This window comes from Salmo trutta, chromosome 35 (genome assembly GCF_901001165.1).
Source record: "Salmo trutta chromosome 35, fSalTru1.1, whole genome shotgun sequence".
In the NCBI taxonomy this organism is placed as follows: Eukaryota; Metazoa; Chordata; class Actinopteri; order Salmoniformes; family Salmonidae; genus Salmo; species Salmo trutta.
This window is the reverse complement of record NC_042991.1, coordinates 13,583,373-13,603,626: the sequence shown is the minus strand read 5'-3', so window position 1 is coordinate 13,603,626 and position 20,254 is coordinate 13,583,373. Positions and strand designations below refer to the sequence as shown.

The 20,254-nt window shown below is 42.9% G+C and overlaps 2 protein-coding genes across 4 annotated transcripts in view; one reads left to right on the top strand and one right to left on the bottom strand.

Annotated features, from left to right (window-relative positions):
• Positions 1-20,254, bottom strand: part of brf1b (BRF1 general transcription factor IIIB subunit b) — a 134,682-nt gene that overhangs the window by 80,210 nt on the left and 34,218 nt on the right. Inside the window, exons 7-8 of the mRNA XM_029733391.1 lie at positions 3,588-3,737; positions 331-424 (exon numbers count right to left, since the gene is read on the bottom strand). Of these exons, the coding sequence (XP_029589251.1) occupies positions 331-424; positions 3,588-3,737 (244 nt within the window). The remainder of the gene's footprint in view (positions 1-330; positions 425-3,587; positions 3,738-20,254) is intronic.
• btbd6b (BTB (POZ) domain containing 6b) lies at positions 13,848-18,333 on the top strand. Of its 3 annotated transcripts, none has more exons than XM_029733398.1 (5): positions 13,848-13,972; positions 15,398-15,692; positions 15,856-15,946; positions 16,257-16,375; positions 16,834-18,333. In XM_029733398.1, exons 2-5 carry the CDS (start codon positions 15,487-15,489, stop codon positions 17,864-17,866), a joined length of 1,449 nt encoding a protein of 482 aa, XP_029589258.1. In that variant the 5' UTR covers positions 13,848-13,972; positions 15,398-15,486; the 3' UTR covers positions 17,867-18,333. The 3 variants fall into 3 exon arrangements, with proteins under 3 accessions (XP_029589258.1, XP_029589256.1, XP_029589255.1); XM_029733396.1 differs by lacking the exon at positions 13,848-13,972 and adding an exon at positions 14,050-15,143; XM_029733395.1 differs by lacking the exon at positions 13,848-13,972 and having other exon boundaries at positions 14,050-15,692.

Genomic DNA, 20,254 nt, shown 5'->3' with positions numbered 1-20,254 from the left:
ATTTTGCTCTTGTCGCATTCAAATAACCTTACCACCAACTTACCACCAACCTTACCACCAACTTCAAATCCTTAATTTAACCATAACCCCAGAGCTTGCGTGGTCATCTAGCAGTGTATGTGTTAGGGTGTGGGGTTAGGGAAACCATAGGCCTTTACCAACAGTGTATACCAACAGTCTTCAATGGACCAAACTGCATTTGCCAACATGATGGGATCTACTAAGCTAGTGAAGGTTTGGTGGATAGCGAGAGGATATGAGCCCTGTCCAGAATAGGGTTCCAGCCATGACAGAGACATGCCCTCATCTGCTCCCCTCCTTAGCTCATACCTTTTCCTCAGTGTGGCCTCGCACACTTTCACCACTCCGATCACATCCTTGACGGTGCGGCGGAACTCGTGCATCCGGGCAGCCACCAGCAGGGCTGGGGAAGAAGAGGGGATTACACAGTGATTAACCAACACACACACACACACACCTCTTCTTCACCCACAGAAGGACACACACACACACACACACCTCTTTTTTTCACCCACAGAAGGACACACGTGCATACGTCCACACACACGCACGCACACTCTTATTAGCTATTTAGAAAACAGTGTATACTACCTAAAACACAATCAAATAAACACACACACTGTATAAACCATATTTCTGGGTTGTGTAACTTCCAAAGGTACTATTGGTATTGGAAATGGGTCTCAACTTGACTCAATAGTTTCTGCACCAGTAGAGTTCTACACTGGCATACCCCTCATCGCTTTTACCTGTTCTGCAAGTACACGTTTTGTCTTCCCTGTGCGCTGCCTCTGCTATGTTTAGCCAGCATTAATAAAATGAATGCTTGTCTTGATCAATATGCTCCTTTGAGAGGTGTAGGAGTTACACAACGGCCCAGTCTTTAGCGTGTCACAGCAGAGGTTGTCCATAACACATGACAAAATCTTTATGTACTGCTTATAAATGCTGTATGCATGGGTTATGAATGTGTTATGAAGTCCTTGTGTAGGCACAGTACTCTTCACATGAAGTGTGACCCTCCTTTTTCTGCTGTGCGCTAGACTCACTTCGTTAGATTGATTTAGGACTTTAAGTGTAAACTTTGACTAAGTGAAATGTTTGCTCCCAACAAAAAAAATCCTTAGGGAATACAATTGAAAGCTAAAAAGGGCAAAGGAAGGCTTGAGGGATGAGTATTAACATAATTGTCAATAGGGACAGTGTCATGTTTTAGCTTTTGTTTTTCATGCAGTGTTTTCACTTGGTATACAGTTGAAGTCGGAAGTTTACATACACTTAGGTTGGAGTCATTAAAACTCGTTTTTCAACCTCCAATTGACATCATTTGAGTCAACATCATTTGACATCATTTGAGTCAATTGGAGGTGCACCTGTGGATGCATTTCAAGGCCTACCTTCAAACTCAGTGCTTCTTTGCTTGACATCATGGGAAAATCAAAAGTCAGCCAAGACCTCCACAAGTCTGGTTCATCCTTGGGAGCAATTTCCAAATGCCTGAAGGTACCACATTCATCTGTATAAACAATAGTACGCAAGTACAAACACCATTGCACCAGGTAGCCGTCATACCGCTCAGGAAGGAGACGCGTTCTGTCTCCTAGAGATGAACGTACTTTGGTGTGAAAAGTGCAAATCAATCCCAGAACAACAGCAAAGGACCTTGTGAAGATGCTGGAGGAAACAGGTACAAAAGTATCTATATCCACAGTAAAATGAGTCCTATATCGACATAACCTGAAAGGCCACTCAGCAAGGAAGAAGCCACTGCTCCAAAACCGGCATAAAAAAGACAGACTACGGTTTGCAACTGCACATGGGGACAAAGATCGTACTTTTTGGAGAAATGTCCTCTGGTCTGATTATACAAAAATAGAACCGTTTGGCCATAATGACCATTGTTATGTTTGGAGGAAAAAGGGGGAGACTTGCAAGCCGAAGAACACCATTCCAACCGTGAAGCACGGGGGTGACAGCATCATGTTGTGGGGGTGCTTTGCTGCAGGAGGGACTGGTGCACTTTACAAAATAGATGGCATCATGAGGAGGAAAAATGATGTGGATATATTGAAGCAACATCTCAAGACATCAGTCAGGAAGTTAAAGCTTGGTCACAAATGGGTATTCCAAATGGACAATGACCCCAAGCATACTTCCAAAGTTGTGGCAAAATGGCTTAAGGATAACAAAGTCAAGGTATTGGAGTGGCCATCACAAGGCCCTGACCTCAATCCAATAGAACATTTGTGGGCAGAACTGAAACAAGTGTGTGCGAGCAAGGAGGCCTACAAACCTGACTGAGTTACACCAGCTTTGTCAGGAGGAATGGGTCAAAATTCACCCAACTTATTGTGGGAAGCTCGTGGAAGGCTACCCAAAACATTTGACCCAAGTTAAACAATTTAAAGGCAATGCTACCCACTGGGAATGTGATGAAAGAAATAAAAGCTGACATAAATCATTCTCTCTACTATTATTCTGACATTTCACACTCTTAAAATAAAGTGGTGATCCTGACTGACCTAAGACAGAACATTTTTACTAGGATTAAATGTCAGGAATTGTGAAAACATGAGTTTAAATGTATTCGGCTAAGGTGTATGTAAACTTCCGACTTCAACTGTACATGCTTAGTACTTTTGACCAGTGAATCGGTATCTATACCCTAATGCTTTGTGCACACTGGTTGGGACTGCAATAAGTAGGCTAGACCCAAACACTTGTTTCCATGCGTGAAGAGAAAAAAGAGGCAGTTGTGCCATCACCGCGTTGTACTTGCGCGCTCTTTTGTCATTCTATATCTGAACAGACCTCCCGGATAGAGGAGAAGGCTTTTCTGTTTACACCTCATCTTCCACCGACATAGGACAGAAGCCATTTAAAGCCACGTGTTCTAGTCTAAACTTCCCTCCTTTGCTCCAAATACTTTGAATGATTAATGAATCAATTATGAATTATTTAGATATCGCAGCAGGTAGCAAATATTTGGGAGGGAAGGCGGGTGGCAGTAGCGGTTGGGGGTTTGAAGAGCTGAACCTTACAGTTGAGGAGGAAGCTTGTTGTGCTATTTATTCCTAAACCATGGGATCTTGCTGACTCCACAGCGCAGAATAGAATAGAAGCTTAAATGCACTGCTTTAGGGGTTTGAGGGCAGAAGGGTCTCAAGCTGTTAAGTTTTGAACACTGTGTTCTTAGACTCCAGGCTAGGTACTGAGTAGGCTTTACAGCTTTTCATGACTGTTGTGCACCACCCTATGGGACGGCCGGATGTGATACAGCCTGGATTCGAACCAGGGACTCTAGTGACACCTCTTGCACAGAGATGCAGTGCCTTAGACCGCTGCGCCAATTGGGAGCCCAATGTTAAGACCAATGTTTCAGTCACAAAGACAGTTGAATCTATGGTTCTTGCATCCTGTCTTTTTTAAAAGTGTTATGGTGGAACTTTTGGACAGGAAGTCTTGCATAAGGACAATTGCGCCAATCAAGACCTTCAGCTGGAGAGACTGGTCACTCCAAAGGTCAGGCCGCGTCCTAAAGTTCATCCCCGTGGCAACCAACGTACCTGCCCCACATAGCCCAGAGGGCCTGCGTCCCGTGTGCATCCAGTCCCTCTTCATCCTCTGTAGTAGGCGCAGTGCCGTCATGGACACCTCATGGGTCTTCTCCCCAAATTCCAGCATGTGGGCGAAACGAGGGATGTACAGGCAAGGGTCTTGGGGAAGGAGGAGAGGAAGTTAACAATACAAATATGTAACGTCATAAAAATACAAGGAGGACTAATGCACTCTTCATTAGGGGTGTGCCGACCTGGCCATACTCATATTCATATCTGTAAATTGACAGTTGATCGGATGATACTCGTGATTGTAAATATAATAATACCTAAGTACAGTGCCTTCAGCAAGTATTCACACCCCTTGACTAAAATAGATTTAATAGAGTACCACAGTATGAGTCATAATATCCATAAAACCTAGCAGTCAAACAAGGAAATGGTTCCAGTAGTTTTTCAAATGAATAGTGGAAAAACGATTGGAACCATCTCCCTGTTTGATCGCTAGGTTTTATGTGTATTATGACACCTCCACTGTGGGGCTCTATTGTCATTTTTTGTCAACGATCTACACAAAATACTCTGTAATGTCAAAGTGGAAGAAAAATTCTAACATTGGACAATAAAACACTAATATACAGTATCTCTATTAAATAAGTATTCAACCCCCCGTCTTTGTCTTTCTGAGTAAGTCTTTAAAAGCTTTGCACACCTTGATTGTACAATATTTGCACATTATTATTTTCAAAATTCTTGAAGCTCTGTCAAGTTGGTTGTTGATTATTGCTAGACAGCAATTTTCAAATCGTGCCATAGATTTTCAAGCCAATTTAAGTACAAACTGTAACTAGACCACTCAGGAACATTCAATGTCATCTTGGTAAGCAACTCAGTGTATATTTGGCCTCATGTGTTAGGTAATTGTCCTGCTGAAAGTTGAATTTGTCTCCCAGTGCCTTTTTGAAAGCAGACTGAACCAGGTTTTCCGCTAGGATTTTGCCTGTGCTTAGCTCTATTCTGTTTCTTTTCATTCTAAAAAAACTCCCTAGTTCTTGCCGATGACAAGCATACCCATAACATGATGCAACCAGCACCATGCTTGAAAATATGAAGAGCGGTCCTCAGTGATGTGTTATCTTGGATTTTCCCCAAACATAACGCTTTGTATTCAGGACAAAAGTACATTTTTTGCAGTATTACTTTAGTGCCTTATTGCAAGGATGCATGCTTTTCCTTCTTTTTACTCTGTCATTTAGGTTAGTATTGTGGAGTAACTACAATGTTGTTGATCCATTGTCAGTTATATCCTATCACTTCCATTAAACTGTAACTGTTTTAAAATCACCATTAATCTCATGGTGAAATCCCTGAGCGTTTCCCTGAGTGAAATCCCTGAGCGTCCTTCTTCTCCGGCAGCTGGGTGAGGAAGGGCGCCTGTATCTTTGTAGTGACTTGGTGTATTGATACACCATACAAAGTGTAATTACGAACTTCACAATGCTCGAAGGGACATTCAATGTCTGGACACTGGTCTTACACATAATGAACATTTTATGATTCTACTTCCCACGTAGGCAGGAAATTAGAGTAAATACATTTTACCTCAACTATGGCGTGAGGTTGGAGTCAATTCCATTTGAATTCAGTTAATTCAAGAGATGAATCAGAAAGTGACATTTTAAATTCTTAAATCAACATTTCAATTAACTTTCAGAATTTATATGAAATGAACCTCAACTCTCATTTACATACAATTCCATTTGCAACATAACAAATGCTTGGCAGCTTACTCTAAACTCGCCACTGAAGCCAAGGTTACTGAAGGGGTGAGTGACGGTTATAAAGCAATAAGGTGAGACAGGATTTTGCTTAAGGGCTTGAGGTAGTGTTATGTCAAGAAATATGATTCCATAAGGGTCTTTTTTAAAGTACAGTGTGGCTAAAGAAGCCGAGTTTAAATAGGAAACTGGATCTGGTGGTGAACTTCTACCCCCTATATACCATAAAAGAACAGACTTCAATTTGAGTTTTCATCAGTACCTTTCACTGATGTCCTTTCTACTGTATAAAAGGAGCTTGAAGAAGATGAAAAGACATTCAGCAACTCTTGGTAGTACAATGGCAGATTGGCTGAAAAATATGTATTTTTTTGTTAAAACCAATGCATTTCGACAAATGTCAGGGAATTAATAAAAGGTGTTGAAAAGCACAGTTTTGAGTCCTCATCATCGGCTTCAGGGCAAATCTGGGTCTGTTTTGTAGAGCAGTGCTGCTCTGTGGGGACTGTTGTTCTCTGTGGGTGTGGTGTCACACCAAGGATATATGCCCAGTATCTTATATAAAGTGAGTGAGAGATAGTGTCACCTAGATCTAGCTAAGTCCTTGGCAAACTGTGTAGCTGTCCCACCAAGGCTTAATATTTCCCTGCAGTCCCTATTCCAGTGCCTATTCCAAGCTATGGCCCACTTTATACAGAGCAACTGGCATACTAGGCAATATAACCAATCAGAGACCTCCTTTTATTTGAATCGTTACACATCCTGAGGGCGACCATTTTGAATCTATTTTCATGTTCACTCAGTTGGTAATGTTTAGAAATTGGATCATAATTATAAAAGTGGCTACTCTGGAACTTTGATAAGCCCATAGAGTTTATGTTCAACAATATATAGATAAAAAATTGCAAGATAAAAAATATCAATATAATATAATTCAATATCATGTTTACATTTTTCAATAATCATAAATTTATGATCTTCTCAGGAACTTTTATATATGTTTTTTGCCTGTAGTTCTGAAAGTAGCGCCCACGAGCCATAAGTGGCCCCCGAAAATTGCGTACTACGTCACAAATGTGCATATATGTGCACCACGTCATTGCTCTCTCTGTCCTCGCTCCAATGTGTGTGCGTCTTGCGAGCTGCCACTAAAATCAAATCAAATCAAATTGTATTGGTCACATACACATGGTTAGCAGATGTTAATGCGAAGGCAGCGAAATGCTTGTGCTTCTAGTTCCAACAGTGCAGTAATATCTAACAAGTAATCTAACAATTCCCCAACAACTACCTAATACACACAAATCTAAAGGGGTGAATGAGAATATGTACATATAAGTATATGGACGAGCGATAGCCGAGCGGTATAGGCAAAGTGCAGTAGATGGTATAAAATACAATATATACATCTGATATGAGTAATGTAAGGTATGTAAACATTATTAAAGTGGAATTATTTAAAAAGTGGCATTGTTTAAAGTGACTAGTGATCCATTTGTTAAAGTGTCCAGTGATTGGGTCTCAATGTAGACAGCAGCCTCTCTGAGTTAGTGATTGCTGTTTAGCAGTCTGATGGCCTTGAGATAGAAGCTGTTTTTCAATCTCTCGGTCCCAGCTTTGATGCACTTGTACTGACCTCGCCTTCTGGATGATAGCGGTGTGAACAGGCAGTGGCTCGGGTGGTTGTTGTCCTTGATGATCTTTTTGGCCTTCCTGTGACATCGGGTGCTGTAGATGTCATGGAGGGCAGGTAGTTTGCCCCCGGTGATGCATTGTGCAGACCGCACCACCCTCTAGAGAGCCTTGCGGTTGTGGGCGGTGCAGTTGCCGTACCAAGCTGTGATACAGCCCGACAATATGCTCTTGATTGTGCATCTGTAAAAGTTTGTCAGTGTTTTGGGTGACAAGCCAAATTTCTTCAGCCTCCTCAGGTTGAAGAGGTGCTGTTGCGCCTTCTTCACCACACTGTCTGTGTGGGTGGACCATTTCAGTTTGCCTGTGATGTGTACACCCAGGAACTTAACTTTCCACTTCCTCCACTGCTGTCCCTTCGATGTGGATAGGAGGGTGCTCCCTCTGCTGTTTCCTGAAGTCCACTATCATCTCCTTTGTTTTGTTGACATTGAGTGAGATGTTGTTTTCCTGACACCAGACTCCGAGTGCCCTCACCTCCTCCTTGTAGGCTGTCTCGTTGTTGTTGGTGATCAAGCCTACTACTGTTGTGTCCTCTGCAAACTTGATGATTGAGTTGGAGGCGTGCATGCCCAAGCAGTCGTGGGTGAACAGGGAGTACAAGAGAGGGCTGAGCAACCCCCCCCCCCCCCCCCCCCCCCCCCCCCCCAGTGTTCAGGGTCAGCGAAGTGGAGATGTTGTTTCCTACCTTCACCACCTGGGGGCGGACCGTCAGAAAGTCCAGGACCCAGTTGCACAGGGCGGGGTTGAGACCCAGGGCCTCCAGCTTGATGATGAGCTTGGAGGGCACTATGGTGTTGAATGCTGAGCTGTAGTCAATGAACAGAATTCTTACATAGGTATTATTTTTGTCCAGATGGGATAAGGCAGTGTGCAGTGTGATGGTGATTGCGTCATCTGTGGATCTGTTGGGGCGGTATGCAAACTGAAGTGGGTCTAGGGTGGGCTATAAGTTGGCGGTGATATGATCCTTGACTAGCCTCTCAAAGCACTTCATGATGACAGAAGTGAGTGCTACGGGGCGGTAGTCATTTATTTCAGTTATCTTTGCCTTCTTGGGCACATGAACAATGGTAGCCATCTTGAAGCATGTGGGGAGACAACAGACTGGGATAGGGAGCGATTAAATATGTCCGTAAACACACCAGCCAGCTGGTCTGCGCATGCTCTGAAGACGCGGCTAGGGATGCCATATGGGCCAGCAGCCTTACGAGGGTTAACAAGTTTAAATGTTTTACGCAGTCAGCCACGGATAAGGAGGGGGGGGCGCAGTCTTTGTTAGCGAGCCGCAACGGTGGCACTGTATTATCCTCAAAGCGGGCAAAGATGGTGTTTAGTTTGTCTAGAAGCGTGACGTTGTGTCCGTGACGTTGCCGTTTTTGTAGTCCGTGATTTCCTGTAGACCCTGCCACATACGTCTCATGTCTGAGCCGTTGAATTGCGACTCCACCTTGTTCCTGTACCGGCATTTCGCTTGCCCTTGCGGGGGGAATAACTACACTGTTTATATTCAGCCATATTTCCAGACCTCTTTCCATGGTTAAATGCGGTGGATGGCGCTTTCAGTTTTGCGCGAATACCGCCATCCATCCACAGTTTCCATCCATCCATGGCGAGGGGCTGAAGCTCATTGGCTAAAACTCTAATTGCTAAAGGACTGGCCCACATGGGGGTAAATGTAGGGATTTTGTGGCTAATTGAGGTAATATAGTAATTCTGCTGATGAATTATGCATGTATGAACTACATATTGACACATCCAGCCTAAAGTGGGAGGTTTACAAAATACTTACTAGTCGCCAAAGTACCGGAGCATGTCTTTAATGTTAGAAAATTGTTATTGAGATCAAAATACTACTTATATTACAAAGCAAGTGGTAAAGCTTTATATAACAACAATTTTCACTTTGTAGTACATACAGATAAAACATTATGGCATTTTAAAGGAGGCCTGGGTAAGGGCAAATTGTCACAAATAACTCAAATTAGCCAAATTATTTTTAAATAAGATACAATGTCAAATACTGTATATCTCAACAATCCTTCCTCCAAAGAACAGTTCTATGGATTAAACAAATTATGGTATTTTTTTATCTAGTTTCCAGGGGATAGTTTGAGGTTTTGGCAATCAAGCCCTTTATCTACTTCCCCAGAGTCAGATGAACTTGCGGATACATTTTTATGTCTCTGCATCCAGTAGGAAGGAAGTTAGAGGTAGTTTTGTGATGCTAACTAGCGTTAGCACAATGACTGGAAGTCTAAACCGCTGGCTAGCGGTTCCTGTAGACTTCCAATCATTGCGGTAACGCTAGTTAGCAATTGCACTAATGATAGATAGCAACTTCCTTCAAACTACATACAGAGACAAAAAACATCTGACTCTGGGGAAGTCGATAAAGGGCTTTATTACTAAAATCTTAAACTATAGCTTTAAATACTATGTAAAAACATGTTATAAAATGTTGTTACTAATGTAATTACAGTGTTGCTACACAGGTTTAAGAGCAACTTAATGTAAAGTGTTACCACTTGATGATACAGAAATAAGAACAGTAGCTCAATTCGAAAGCGTCTCTAATAACAGCCCAACAGAGATAAATACTAGCCTGGTCCCTAATCTGTCATTGTCAAGCCAAACGTGAGTAACAAGGACTTGGCATGATAGCACAAACAGACAGCACTCAGGCTAGATAAATACTAGCCTATGATAACAATTTCCACAGTGGTTTATTGATATCATCGGATTAACCTACTGCGGTTTTCTACTGTGCTATCTTTTATCACAATAGACATGATTGTAATTATTGATGTGATATACACCAAGTATACAAAACATTAAAAGCACCTGCTCTTTCCATGACAAAGAATGACCAGGTGAATCCAGGTGAAAGCTATGATCCCTTATTGATTCCACTTTTTAAATCCACTTCAAATCAGTGTAGATGAAGGGGAGGAAACAGGCTAAAAAATGATTTTTAAGCCTTGAGACATGGATTGTGTATGTGTGCCATTCAGAGGGTGAATGGGCAAGAAAATATTTAAGTGCATTTGAACGGGGTATGGTAGTACAATAGGTGCCAGGTGCACCGGTTTGTGTCAAGAACTGCAACACTGCTGGGTTTTTCAGGCTCAAAAGTTTCTCATATGCATCAAGAATGGTCCACCACCCAAAGGACATCCAACCAACTTGACACAACTGTGGAAAGCATTCAAGTCAACATGGGCCAGCATCCCAGTGGAACGCTTTCGACACCTTGTAGATTTCATGCCCCAATGAATTGAGGCTGTTCTGAGGGCAAAAGGTTGGGGGGGGTGCAACTCAATATTATGAAGGTGTTCCTAATGTTTGGTACACCCAGTGTACATATCATATCATACATATCATATACATTTTGCTCCAAGCAACATTAGCACCGAAGCAGACATTTCAAGGAAGCCATTCACAACAAAGAATAATGCAGTTTCAATGAAGAATGAACCCCAGGATATGCTCCATATTACACTGGAATTGAAATTGATCTGGAAGTCACTATTTCATTGTAACTGCATGGATAATATAATGTGTGTGTGTGTCAAACTTTGATTAGAGAGTGTGATGAATGGTAATGGGATGAGAAGGATCTTCAAACAATAGCAGAGTAGTGTAAGTCTACTGGGCGGCTGAGTGCCAACTCTGGACTGGATGGCCTGAGTTGTCTCCCAAATTACATCCTATTTCCGATATAGTGCACTGATTTTGACCCCTATGGATTGACAACTCAAATCGCTCAAAAAATAAAAAAGGGCTTTCTAATTAGCCTTCTTACCTAATGACAGCTTATCGCCAACATAACAAAACAAGACCTTTACATTCAATATTGTTTAGATAATCAAATAGTTTAATTGAAACTTAAATAAACAATTTGCAGAATTGAATATATGCTGCAAAAATACATTTATTTAGTAGGCTTTTACCAGCTGCACCGGTTTAAACATGATACGGCCTGCATAGCCTATGGTCTAAATCATGGGTTTCAAACATGGTTTGAGTAAAAAAAAAAAAACGTTTTGTATTTTTTAAATGTTTTCTTTTGTAATGTTTTTTTTTTGGGGGGGGGGGGGGACAAACTCAATATACTTTAAAATCACTAAAACCAAATCGAAACTGTGTAGAAATGATAATGGACCTTCATTCATACAGTTTCTTGACTGTGTCCAGCTCGCTAATAATCACCGAAATTAAAGCTAGACAGACAGTAAAGGAGCATCGAAAAAAAAATTTAACTGACACCCCTCGTGTTAACTTCTCTTGGGTAGGGGGCAGTATTTTGACGTCCGGATAAAAGGCGTGCCCGTAGTAAACTGCCTGCTACTCAGGCTCAGAAGGTAGGATATGCATAGTATTAGTATATTTGGATAGAAAACACTCTGAAGTTTCTAAAACTGTTTGAATGATGTCTGTGTATAACAGAACTCATATGGCAGACAAAAACCTGAGAAAAATCCAACCAGGAAGTGTGGAAATCTGAGGTTTGTAGTTTTTCAAGTTATTGCCTATACAGTATACAGTGAGTTAGGGTTCATTTTGCACTTCCTAAGGCTTCCAGTAGATGTCAACAGTCTTTAGAATGTTGTTTCATGCTTCTACTGTGAATAGGGAGAGAATAAGAGCTCCTGGAAGTAGATGAGTGAGAAAATGACATGAGCTCAGTGGCGCACACTCCCATGAGAGTTAGCTATGTTCCTTTTCTTTTTTGAAGACAAAGGAATCGTCCGGTTGGAATATTATGGAAGATTTATGATAAAAACATCCTAAACATTGATTCTATACATCATTTGACATGTTTCTACGAACGTAAATATAACTTTTTTTGACTTTTCGTCGTGACATTTTGCGCGCGCTTCCTGCATTTGGAGTAGTGGACTAAACGCGCAAACAAAAAGGAGCTATTTGGACATAAATGATGGACTTTATCGAACAAAAAAAACATTTTTCGTGGATCTGGGATTCCTGGGAGTGCATTCTGATGAAGATCATCAAAGGTAAGTGAATATTTATAATGTAATTTTTGTCATTTCTGTTGACTCCAAAATGGCAGGTATCTGTATGGCTTGTTTTGATATCTGAGAGCTGTACTCAGATTATTGCAAAATTTGCTTTCGCCGTAAAGCTTTTTGGAAATCTGACATAGCGGTTGCATTATGGAGAAGTGTATCTATAATTCTTTGAATAACTGTTGAATATTTTATCAACGTTTATGATGAGTATTTCTGTAAATTGATGTGCTCATTCCCCCGGAAGTTTTGGGAGGCAAAACATTTCTGAACATTACACGCCAATGTAAAATGGGGTTTTTGGATATAAATATGAACTTTATCGAGCAAAACATACATGTATTGTGTAACATGAAGTCCTAAGAGTGCCATCTGATGAAGATCATCAAAGGTTAGTGATTCATTTTAGCTGTGTTTCTGGTTTTTGTGATGCCTCTCCATGCTTGGAAAATGGCTGTGTGATTTTTCTTGTCTCAGCGCTGTCCTATCATAATCTAATGTTATGCTTTCGCCGTAAAGCCTTTTTGAAATCGGACAATGTGGTTGGATTAACGAGAAGTGTATCTTTAAAATGGGATATAATAGTTGTATGTTTGAGAAATTTGAATTATGAGATTTTTGTTGTTTTGAATTTGCCGCAATGCTATTTCACTGGCTGTTGAATAGTGTGTCCCGCAGAGGTTAATGAAGGAAAGCCTGAATTAACGTAATAATTAACTGATAATAAACTGAAATAGTCTATCGTAAACAAATACCTGCTTGAAGACTGTGTATCCATCTACTGGGTTGTTGACTTTGACCACAATGACTCGTAAATCCTTCCAAACCAAACTGGGGATTTCACTTGTGCAGGACCTGTTTCCAAGACGGTGTATTTCATAACATTTATTTATCTGGTTACGTTAGGCTAACCAGGGAAAGTAGTCTAAACTTGACAATGTATTCTCACGTGGGGGGATGAAACATACGTTCTAGCACTACACAAATAATGGACAGTTCCCTGATCCATTGCGTGTACTGTACTGTATGTCTGCCCCACCGCTCACAGAATGGAATTCACAACACAATGCAACACAACAAGCTCCTGGGTTTGTAAAAAAATATTCTCTTGATTTAAAACATTTCCAACCTTAAATATAATTTCTCTGAAACACAAACCTACCCGTGGGTTGAAATAATGTTTTCATTACACCCACCAAATAATTTTTCTGTAGGTCAATCGGGAGGAAACGCAGATATCTGACCAGATACAGGACTCTACTGTACTGAACTATACTCTACTATGCTGTGCTCTACTGTATTGTACTGTCCAATCATGGACTTGTCGTCTATGTTTTGACCAAATCAAGTCCGGACCAAAAAACAACGTCTGTAGACGTTGAAATCAAGGCCAGGGCAGACGGACCAAATGTTCATGTATTTTCCAACGTCCATGGACGTCGGCGTCGAACTGTGCTCACTGGGTATCAATTGCCAACCATTAAACGATTATGGATAGCCTACTATCAGTGGCATTGATGTAGCCTATTCTTGATTTAGCTTCCTCTGCATGCCACTGTTTAGAATTTAGAATAGACAATAACAAGACCACTAGATCTGCCAGGCAAAATACCATTGTCTGAAATTGTATTAAGTATAAGCCGCTTACTTCTGGCCTTGTCCGTTTTTAAACCCCTTCCAAACGATTCCATTTTGTAGCTCCGTGGCCCTCTGTTGGAAAACCGGGGAAACTGGCCTGGGAACAGGACAAACAGTTGAAGCCCAACCCCCCTCTCTCCCTACCGTTTACCAGTCCTCCGGATTTTAACATGGCTCCTGGCTGCGAACAAGCGTCCAGTAACCGAACCTGAACGTTTTTCTCTGTCAATCGACCGTCCCGCATTTCAATCAGGTAAAGATTTATTAACTGTTCGGTCGTGGGGTTTCCCACGAATGGAAATGTTGCTGAATCGAACGCTATGGTTGGCATCACTTCGACTGTACAGCCTGCGCGATTAGGGGAAGACATTTCAGCAGATATTTTCTGGGTAGCCTACTTTGTCTTCTTAAAAATGCACCGATTCGAGAGCAACATTTTGGGCTCATATAACTTCAAATTGTGTACATTGTGTCTAACTGAAAGACTGGCGATTGCATCTCACAATTGTATCCAAATATTTCAATATAATTTACATAATTGTGCAAGCACTTCGCTTCATTTGTTACATGGAACGCAATTAAAAACGGCTTCCGTTTGGCGAGCCATGTCCCGCACTGTCAGCAAATTAATTGTTTCTCAAGTAGGCTTTTGCATCTTGAATATGCTATCGCTCGATATGCTCAGCAATGCGCTCTATAAAACACACAGGATATATATGGCTGTTCAACCCAGCTTTCGTGGAGCGTGTTTTGGTTCATAATTCGTAGTTTTCAAGTAACTTTGTGCAGTAAACTATTCCTGTGGCGTACAAACCAGATGGATTTCATAGATTTATTCTACATTGTAGTCTATCTATAAACCAAAATCACAACTGGGGCCTCTTCTGATATAAATATGCCTGAAATGAACCATATTGCTCCCATTTATGGGGGGCAATTTAAGTAGTGACGTGAACGTTACGGTAAGGGTTAACTCTCTTGCTCGGATCTTCGCCATGTAATATTGTACAGATCAGCTGTGGGAGGCGCCTACAGGAATACTGACATGGAAAGGCATCAGTGAATCTGATTTGTCAAACCCGAACTGGGCGCCCGCCCTCGATACACAAAACTACAGTACCTACAGTCATAAGAGTAGAATGATTGTTGGCACAGGGATGGATCACGTACCATTTGGATAATGATTTGAACTCGCGTCCGCCTGGATATCTAATAATTGTGACAACGTCGTCGCCGCAGTGGAGTTATGCAACATTGTAACACTTTGTAACAGTTCGCCCTGGGTGCAACTTGGATGTGATTATTTTAGAGGGGATACATTGTCGCTTAAAAGGAGGACGCTATGAGATAGATGAAATTGTAACCGCTTCGGATGTAATTCCGCTGGACGGACACCTTGATGTTGCTGTGCAAATATTTTCAGGGTGCGTAGGGGGTTTGTTTGATTGTACATAGACCTACGCCCGATGACAGAGGGTATCGGTTTATAAACGTGTTGTTACATTATGTGGAATTAATTTAAAAAAAATCTGAACTGTTATACATACTTATTTGCACTTTAAATGCACGTCGCCTTTTCCAAAGGTTGATAGGTGGATTTGTTTTCTGATGCCAGAACCCCCAGATTGCCTGTATGGCCGAATCATGAAGTTTTTTACATTTTTGCTTTTGCTTCCAGAAACCTTAAAAAGGACTAAAAAGAGTGGGAAGCAGTCCGGCAAGCTGCCAGTATGCTATGAAATTGTGACTTTGTCCGTGAAGAAGAAGATGGCTGCAGAACTGTACCCTGCCAGCTTAAACACCAACCTCCCTAACAGCAACGGCGCGGTAGTGACTGCAGCCAGCAAGAAAAACATCGTTCAGGTCACCCAAGCTGTGACCGTGCCGACTACGACTGCCACTCAGCAAAATATCAACAACAACAACGTCGAGACTACCAGTTGGCAGTCCACTCACCCGACATTGCGAGAAAGGTATGTCAAGCTTCAGTTCTCGTTATATTGTATAATGCAAATATTATATTATGCAAAAACTTGCGTAGTGATTGCCCCTCGGTGATTAAAAATGCCATCGATTTAACGTGGCGTGTACGACGCCGAATGCATGATATAATTTATCTTATTTCGCATCTTTCAGGAATGCCTTGATGTTCAATAAAGAACATATGGCCGATGTTCATTTCATTGTGGGTCCCCCTGGTGAATCACAGAAAGTTCCAGCGCATAAAGTAAGTGCGCTTTTCTTCTGTGCCAAAGTCTCGGCGTGTTGGCTCTGTGTAGATTAGAAGTCTGAAGCAGTCATGTAGGCATATGTATAGTATTAGCCTACCATGCTTTTCCTGCCATTGTGGCCCATTGGACACTGGATTTTCTATTTGTTTTGTGAATTACATTACACTGTCATATAATTTACATTTAAGTAAATATAAGCACAACAACTGTGTAATATGCACATGCTTTATTAAGAATGTATCCCATTTTGCCAAACAATATGCATAGCCATATTGAAATAACCCACTTTCCCTCTTGTGTTTACAGTATGTATTGGCGGTGGGCAGCTCTGTTTTTGGTGCCATGTTTTATGGAGACCTGGCAGAAGGGGAGTCTGAGATTCACATCCCAGACGTGGAGCCTGCTGCTTTTTTAATTCTGTTAAAGTGAGTAACACATTACATAATCTCTGTGTAAGGCTTGCTTATGCATTTCAGTCCTTTTTGTCAGCAATGTTGCCATGCTTTTGTCATATAGCCAATATATAGGGGTGGCAAGTAGCCTAGAGGTTTGAGAGGCAGGCCTGCAATCTGAGGGTCGCTGGTTTGAATCCAAAGTTTCCTATTTAGTGCCCATCAGCAAGGAACGTAACCCTTTAACTTCCTTTAAACCCCTTGGTGTGATTGTTTGTTTTTCAGGGGGTTGGGTTGGACAATAAAGTATTTTTTCATGTATTGCTGTGGTTGGAGTCAATGTCATTTAAATTCAGGATATTAATTGAATTGGCTCGTTAAAATGGATTTGGTCCCCAACCCTGATCGATTGGATGATCAGCAATTGTTCTATCATACATTGTGATGGTGGATGTGGTTATAATGGCTAAAATCCTCACTCCCCCCCCCAGGTATATGTACAGCGACGAGATTGAACTGGAGGCGGACACAGTGCTGGCCACTCTGTACGCCGCCAAGAAGTACATTGTGCCTGCCTTGGCCAAGGCCTGCGTCACTTTCCTGGAGACCAGCCTGGAGGCCAAGAACGCCTGTGTGCTGCTCTCTCAGAGCCGCCTCTTCGAGGAGCCAGAGCTGACACAGCGCTGCTGGGAGGTGATCGACGCCCAGGCTGAGCTAGCCCTCCGCTCCGAGGGCTTCTGTGAGATCGACCTGCAGACCCTGGAGATCATCCTGCGCCGTGAGACGCTGAACACGCGCGAGGCAGTGGTCTTCGAGGCAGTGCTGGAGTGGGCGGTGGCTGAGTGCCGGCGCCAGGGCCTGGGCGCCACGGCACGGAACAAGCGGGCGGTGCTGGGCAAGGTACTGTACCTGGTGCGCCTCCCCACCATGACTCTGGAGGAGTTTGCTGACGGCGCGGCACAGTCGGACGTGCTCACCCTGGAGGAGACGCACGACATCTTCCTGTGGTACACGGCGGCCAACAAGCCCAAGCTGGAGTTTCCGCTGGCTCAACGGACGGGCCTGACACCGCAGCGGTGCCATCGCTTCCAGTCATCGGCCTACCGGAGCAACCAGTGGCGATACCGGGGCCGCTGCGACAGCATCCAGTTTGCCGTAGACAAGCGCATCTTCATTGCCGGCCTGGGCCTGTATGGCTCAAGCGGCGGCAAGGCTGAGTACAGTGTCAAGATTGAACTGAAGCGGCAGGGTGCCACGCTGGCGCAGAACCTCACCATGTTCGTGTCGGACGGCTCCAGCAGCACATTCTCAGTGTGGTTCGAGCACCCGGTCCAAGTGGAACAGGATACCTTCTACACGGTCAGCGTCGTGCTGGACGGCAACGAGCTGAGCTACTTTGGGCAGGAGGGCATGACTGAGGTGCAGTGTGGAAAAGTGACATTCCAGTACCAGTGCTCCTCGGACAGTACCAATGGGACGGGCGTGCAGGGGGGGCAGATCCCCGAACTGGTCTTCTATGCATGAACCCTGGGGTTTGTTTGTAACACATCCCCTCCCCCTGCGTGGAAGTGCGTTCTACCACTGGATTCGTTGAACATGCTGGGAGAGGGTCCAAAAGCAAAAGAGTTCCTTTGCCTTCTTCAACAATGTAGCAGCAGTGAGAAATGATGTAAATGCAATCATGCCTGTTAGTCCTTTGACAAAATGTTTGAGTGATGGAATGCTCTTTCCATTTTTATTTATTGAGATAAAGATACAACCTATGATTTTAACTATTGAGCGCTGTGGCATGCAGCCTGGTGTAAATATGACAGAGAAGTTGTATTATTGCACTCCTATTGGGCTACTCCCTGTTAGCGTGTTGTTTTTTGTAAATAACTTGAGGCTAATTTGTTTACAGCTTGAGGTTGGCTGACAAATGACATGTCTTGTATTTAGTGCGCAGCTTAATGGAACTGCAGAACATAAAGAAAACGTTTTTGTGACTCAAACTCAAAGGTGTTGATACTTGTTCTTTGGTAACACGCCCTGAGATTACGTGACAGAGTATGCTGTTCCCTGGTCACCAGGGAACCATTTTCTGACATAACATCATCTCCACCTCTTCCAGTAGCAAAATGACGCATACCATGTAGTCTGGAGTTTGAAATACTCAGTCATGTATTTTTTGACACAAAATGAGGCGTAATGGAATTATGACTCTTTATTATGCGGCAGCATACTCAATTTCAAATAGGCCGACAACCTCCTATAGTGACATGTTATTGCTTTAACAGTAAAATCATGTTTCGGCTTGCCACTTGTGCCTTTTTAGGAGGGTTTGATCACCAATTTAAACTTGAAAGGCAAATGACCTTCACACAACCCTGACAAATCGCAATGGATTCATACGTTTCTCTCACGCTGTGATTTCAAGTGTTCCACAGGACAACATAATCGCTCTGTAATCAAAACAGAATAATTTGCATAAATTGCGGAGGCGACGAAGCGACTCGCAGTGCCCTTTTTTCCTGTTTCAACCAACGCTTTTTACTCGCATCTCCAACATATTCAGGGTACTGTCTGGCTCATCTTTCTGGTTGGGTGCCACCTCTCAAAGTTGTTAAGTGAAATTAGGAGATGGATTTGAATTCAACCCATTGAAATGTGCTTGCAGTGCTTTCATCATTCTAATGAGGGGTAAACACTAGAGCAAGTTGGAGATGGTAGAATGGCAGACTTTCTTCTGACAGGCAGCTGGATAGGAATTACCTAGCAGGGAAGAAAGGTGGCCTGCTCATCATGGCCCATATTTACAGTCTCAGAGTGCTGCTGACCTAGGATCAGTTTTTCATTTTCACCAACATGAATTTATGGACAGGGGGAACATATTAGGGTAGCCTAGCGGTTAGAGCGTTGGGCCAGTAACCGAAAGGCCGTTTATTCGAATCTCCGAGCCGACACGGTGAAAAGTGTGCCCTTGAGCAAGGTACACATTTTTCCAGGTTCGCCATTGATAATGGCTGACCCTGGCCGTGAACCCTCTCTCTGAGGTTGTCTCAGGAGTTGGGATATGCAAAAAACACATTTCCAATTCATGCATATAATACATGTGTGAAATAGGACAAATATAAGCATCCACCAAATGTATTATTATTATAGATCAGCACTCCTCTGGGTCTGTATTCAAAGAGTAGGAGTTCTGCTGATATAGGATCAGTTTTTCCTTTTAGACCATAATGAATAAGATTATATGGGGGGGGTTATAATTCTTGGAGGGATTTATTTTTGTTTTTTGTTCCTTTTTTCTACCAATTTCGTGATATCCAATTTGTAGTTACAGTCTTGTCCCATCGCTGCAACCGCCGTACGGAAGAGGCGAAGGTCGAGAGCCAAACACGACCCTGCCAAGCCGCAGTGCTTCTTGACACACTGCTCGCTTAACCCGGCCACACCAATGTGTCGGAGGAAACACCGTACCACTGGCGACCATGTCAGCTTTCATGTGCCCGGCCTTCTACAGGAGTCACTAAAGAGCGATGGGACAAGGACATCCCGGCCGGCCAAACCCTCGCCTAACCCGGACGACACTGGGCTATTTGTGCGCCGTCTCATGGGTCTCCCGGTCGCAGCCGGCTGCGACACAGCCCGGTATCGAACCCGGATCTGTAGTGACACCGCTAGCACTGCGATGCAGCGCTTTAGACCGCTGCGCCACTCGAGAGGCCCTTCTTGGAGGGATTTTAAGTCTATTAACCCCAGGTTGTGTACTTGGATGATTACCTCGTTTACTCTCTGTACCCCTCTCATTACATTAGTCAGATGAGAACGAAGCAGAGATGTTGATCTTTTACGGGAGGGGATGGAAGGCAGGCATAAAATGACTGCATAGCAAGTTGTCAAAACACTTGAAAGGCATAGGGACACAGTGCC

What these genes read in the sequence shown, in the direction of transcription:
- btbd6b (XM_029733395.1), top strand. Translation starts at nt 15,328, where the DNA reads ATGCCAGAACCCCCAGATTGCCTGTATGGCCGAATCATGAAGTTTTTT. An exon ending in CACCCGACATTGCGAGAAAG is followed by an intron (nt 15,693 to 15,855) that starts GTATGTCAAGCT and finishes CGCATCTTTCAG; the next exon opens with GAATGCCTTGATGTTCAATA. An exon ending in GCTTTTTTAATTCTGTTAAA is followed by an intron (nt 16,376 to 16,833) that starts GTGAGTAACACA and finishes TCCCCCCCCCAG; the next exon opens with GTATATGTACAGCGACGAGA.